We start from the raw sequence: 3,401 nt of genomic DNA on the forward strand, positions 1-3,401 counted from the left end.
TGCGAACGACCCTTAGTGACTGATAGAAAGTCACGGATAGCTCTGCGAAATGCGAACGACCCTTAGTGACTGATAAGAGAAGAGGAATATAATACCGGAAATTTGGTAAGTAGAAGAGAAATATCATAATAATTCAATTTCGTTAATAATTTTAAATCGTTAATCGTAATATTTCAAAAACATACGGTAAAAGTGATTAGATTGTTATACCCAAGAATTATTTTGAACTAATTAATCGAAAAATTTAAGCACTTACTATTTATAGAGTGCGATAATATTTGTCCTATAAAATATGGTTTAGCGGTACACCTTGATTCACAAGCTCATCGGATGGAGGTTGATTCTCTCAGCACAATCTATAAATTCTTAGTTCTTTCACTGGATAGTTTTTACAACGTAAAGTCTTTATAACATTTTTAAAACACTTTGTAAAACGCAAGATGCACCGTGATAAAATTTAAGGAAATATAACTCGGAGTGCAATCAGAAGATGGGTAATTTTTTAACGAAGAAAGAACGTCAGAGAGTATGTCGCGTTGTTCTATCCGGCATATATTAAGCATTTTGCTCCTCCTCTCCATTGGTCTATTAATTTATTTTAACGAATAGTTTTTTCTAATCACGCCCTCCGGTTTTTCCTACGGCGTTCCTTTAAGTTTTTAAATCGTAGGTATTGGTGAAGATCTTTGTTTATAAGACTGAGTTTCGACCAATGGAGAATAGTTGCTATCAAGTAAAAGTGAGGCTTTCGTTTTACGGATTGAGTCATGCACAGTTTGCTATAATCAGCTAAGTTGACATTTTACTTAAAATTTATGTTAAACAGATAACATAAGAGGGTGGTCTGGCAACCGAGCACGCGGTGTCAAATGTCGCGAGTTTCAACTCCGATTATCAGTGGATCATTGTTTTTGTGCTCTGTTTATTTTTTAATTTAAAATTCTTGGGTCTGATATCCGAACTTGAGCTCGAGTATCTGTTTGTCATGGTTTAAAATTTCTAGTGCTTGACTGTCTGTTATCTTCTGTTTAAAAATTCTCGAGTCTTCAGAGTGAGTTGTAACGTTTAAATTTATTGATCCGTTTTATAGTTGACTTTCGACAGCGAGATTACACAGTTTCGCTTCCCAGACTTCGTCTGCTTATTGTTTCTATCAAACGTAGACTAATTCTTAGAACGTAAATTTATGTCACTAACAAATTTTCGGTGAAAGACAACAAACAATCGTGCAGTCTGCCGAACGTAATAATTTATATATTAGTAAAAGAAACACACAAAAAAATATTCGTGAAGTCTACCGGACGTAACAATATAATATATAATATTTTATATATAAATAATATATAATATATATAATATAAAATAATTAAATAAATAAATAAACAAATAAATATAATAAAATAAATAAGTATAAATATATTATACAAATATAATATATTTATTATATTATTTTAATATATATTTATACATATAATAAATATGTATTAAATAAATATAATAAATAATATTACATATAAATGCAACAAGATAATAGCCGACGTAAGGAGGGCGGGATGCGGACTCAGAACAGACAAAGGAGAATTGACCATACTGTGCAATGCCGACGACGCAGTGCTAATCTCCGAGAACGAGGATGAGCTGTAAAAACTGCTACACCAATTCTACTTGACGGCGACACGATATAACATGATGATCTCAGTGCCGAAGACCAAATCCCTCGTCATCGCAAAGAAACCCATCAGGTGTAAGCTGGCCGTAAACGATGAAATCATAGAACAGGTCTTGTCGTTCAAATATCTGGGGGTAGAAATATTCTCTAATCAGGACAGAAAGAAGGAGGTCCAGGGCCAGATCGACAAGGCGGCAAGAATATCTGGGTGCCTAAAAGAAATCATTTGGCGGAACAAACACATGAAGAGGGAAGCCAAAGTAAAGATCTATAAAACCTGCGTCCGACCAATTATGACGTATGCTGCGGAGATCAGAGCAGACATCAGAAAAACCAAAAGCATGGTCCGCACGACAGAGATGCGGACTCTCCGAGCCATTGCGGGGTACACACTCAGGGACAGAGTACCCAACGTGGCGATCAGGGAAACCTGCGGCGTCCAAGATATTATCCGATGTGTAAGGCAGAGGAGACGAGGATGGAATGAACATGTATCCAGGATGGGGGAGGAAAGGATGGCGAGAATAGCGAGAGATGGAAAACTGAGCTTCAGAAGACCTCCAGGAAGACCCCCAAAAAGATGGATGGACAGTTGGACATCTGGATCACAGGTGGCGAAATGATCGGAAAGACAGGCTCTAAGCCTATTTCAAGAGGAAGAAGAAAAAGACATATAAATAATTTATAATATTATAATTTATAATATTATATAATATTATATTATAATAATATTATAATAATATTATAATAACATTATATATATACAGGGTGTCCAAAAATTCGCGCAACATCCTTTAAAGAGAGGTAGAAGGTGTTATTCTGAATAGAAAAATCTTGTATCATTTTTTTCTATAACACTATCATCCGATCTTTAGCTGGACGCACGGTCGGTGAGCCGCGCGCCTGGTAGTATGCGTAAACGCTCAGATGTTTATGACGGCTCACCGACGTACGCTCGGCTGAAGATCGGCGATGACAGACCATACCTCACTCAATAATAACTCTTTTATTAAGCGTTATAGAAAAAAATGATACAGGACTTTTCTGTTCAGTTTAACACTCTTTACCTTTCCTTAAAGAGTGTTGCGCAAATCGTCGGACACCCTGTATATATGTATAATTCATGACATATAATATATATTTTATAATATTATATAAATTTAATCTAAAGAGGAATCCTTAGATATAAAACAAATCCTTATTTTCCTTTTATAGTTTTCCAAAGCAAATTACAATTCGCGATTTGTGGTTAGATATTTTGGGTCTTAATTTATCACACATCTCAAATGGAGCACGCATTTGTTCCGCTTATTTTAAAGAGGAATTTTTGGATAGAACAAATCCTTTAAAAATTAGACTTAGATCAAATGCATTGCCATTTAAAATTGAGGAAGAAGGAGAAAAAGAAGTATCGTTTGTTGCATGTTGTATGTTGAAAATTCTTTATTTCTAAAAAATGTGTAATCCAACAATAATTTTATTTTAGTATATATTATTGTTACATTATCATTTTAACACAACCTTCAACATCTAAAGAAGACAAGGCAATAATGGTATCGTTAAAACGAAGATATAAGTCTCCAGAGAAGTAGATTACGACAACAAATTAAATTTATGAAAAAAGAACATGCAAAATAAATTCGAGCATTACAACAAAAATTTTGTCGACGGACTCATCAAGTTGTCACATTGAAACGTTTTGAATATATTAAAAGAAGAAAATTTGTTAAAT

At 34.2% G+C, this 3,401-nt stretch overlaps 1 protein-coding gene across 1 annotated transcript; it reads left to right on the forward strand.

The window, feature by feature from the left end:
* The first annotated feature begins 1,689 nt into the window (after positions 1–1,689).
* On the forward strand, positions 1,690–2,292 carry LOC126855693 (uncharacterized). Its single transcript, XM_050603562.1, has one exon. The coding sequence runs from the start codon at positions 1,690–1,692 to the stop codon at positions 2,290–2,292; it is 603 nt and encodes a 200-aa protein (XP_050459519.1).
* Positions 2,293–3,401: the final 1,109 nt, after the last annotated feature.

The sequence above is a fragment of the Cataglyphis hispanica genome, chromosome 16, assembly GCF_021464435.1.
Source record: "Cataglyphis hispanica isolate Lineage 1 chromosome 16, ULB_Chis1_1.0, whole genome shotgun sequence".
NCBI lineage: Eukaryota > Metazoa > Arthropoda > Insecta > Hymenoptera > Formicidae > Cataglyphis > Cataglyphis hispanica.

Coding starts and splice junctions, on each gene's coding strand:
- LOC126855693 (XM_050603562.1), top strand. CDS start 1,690: ATGATCTCAGTGCCGAAGACCAAATCCCTCGTCATCGCAAAGAAACCC.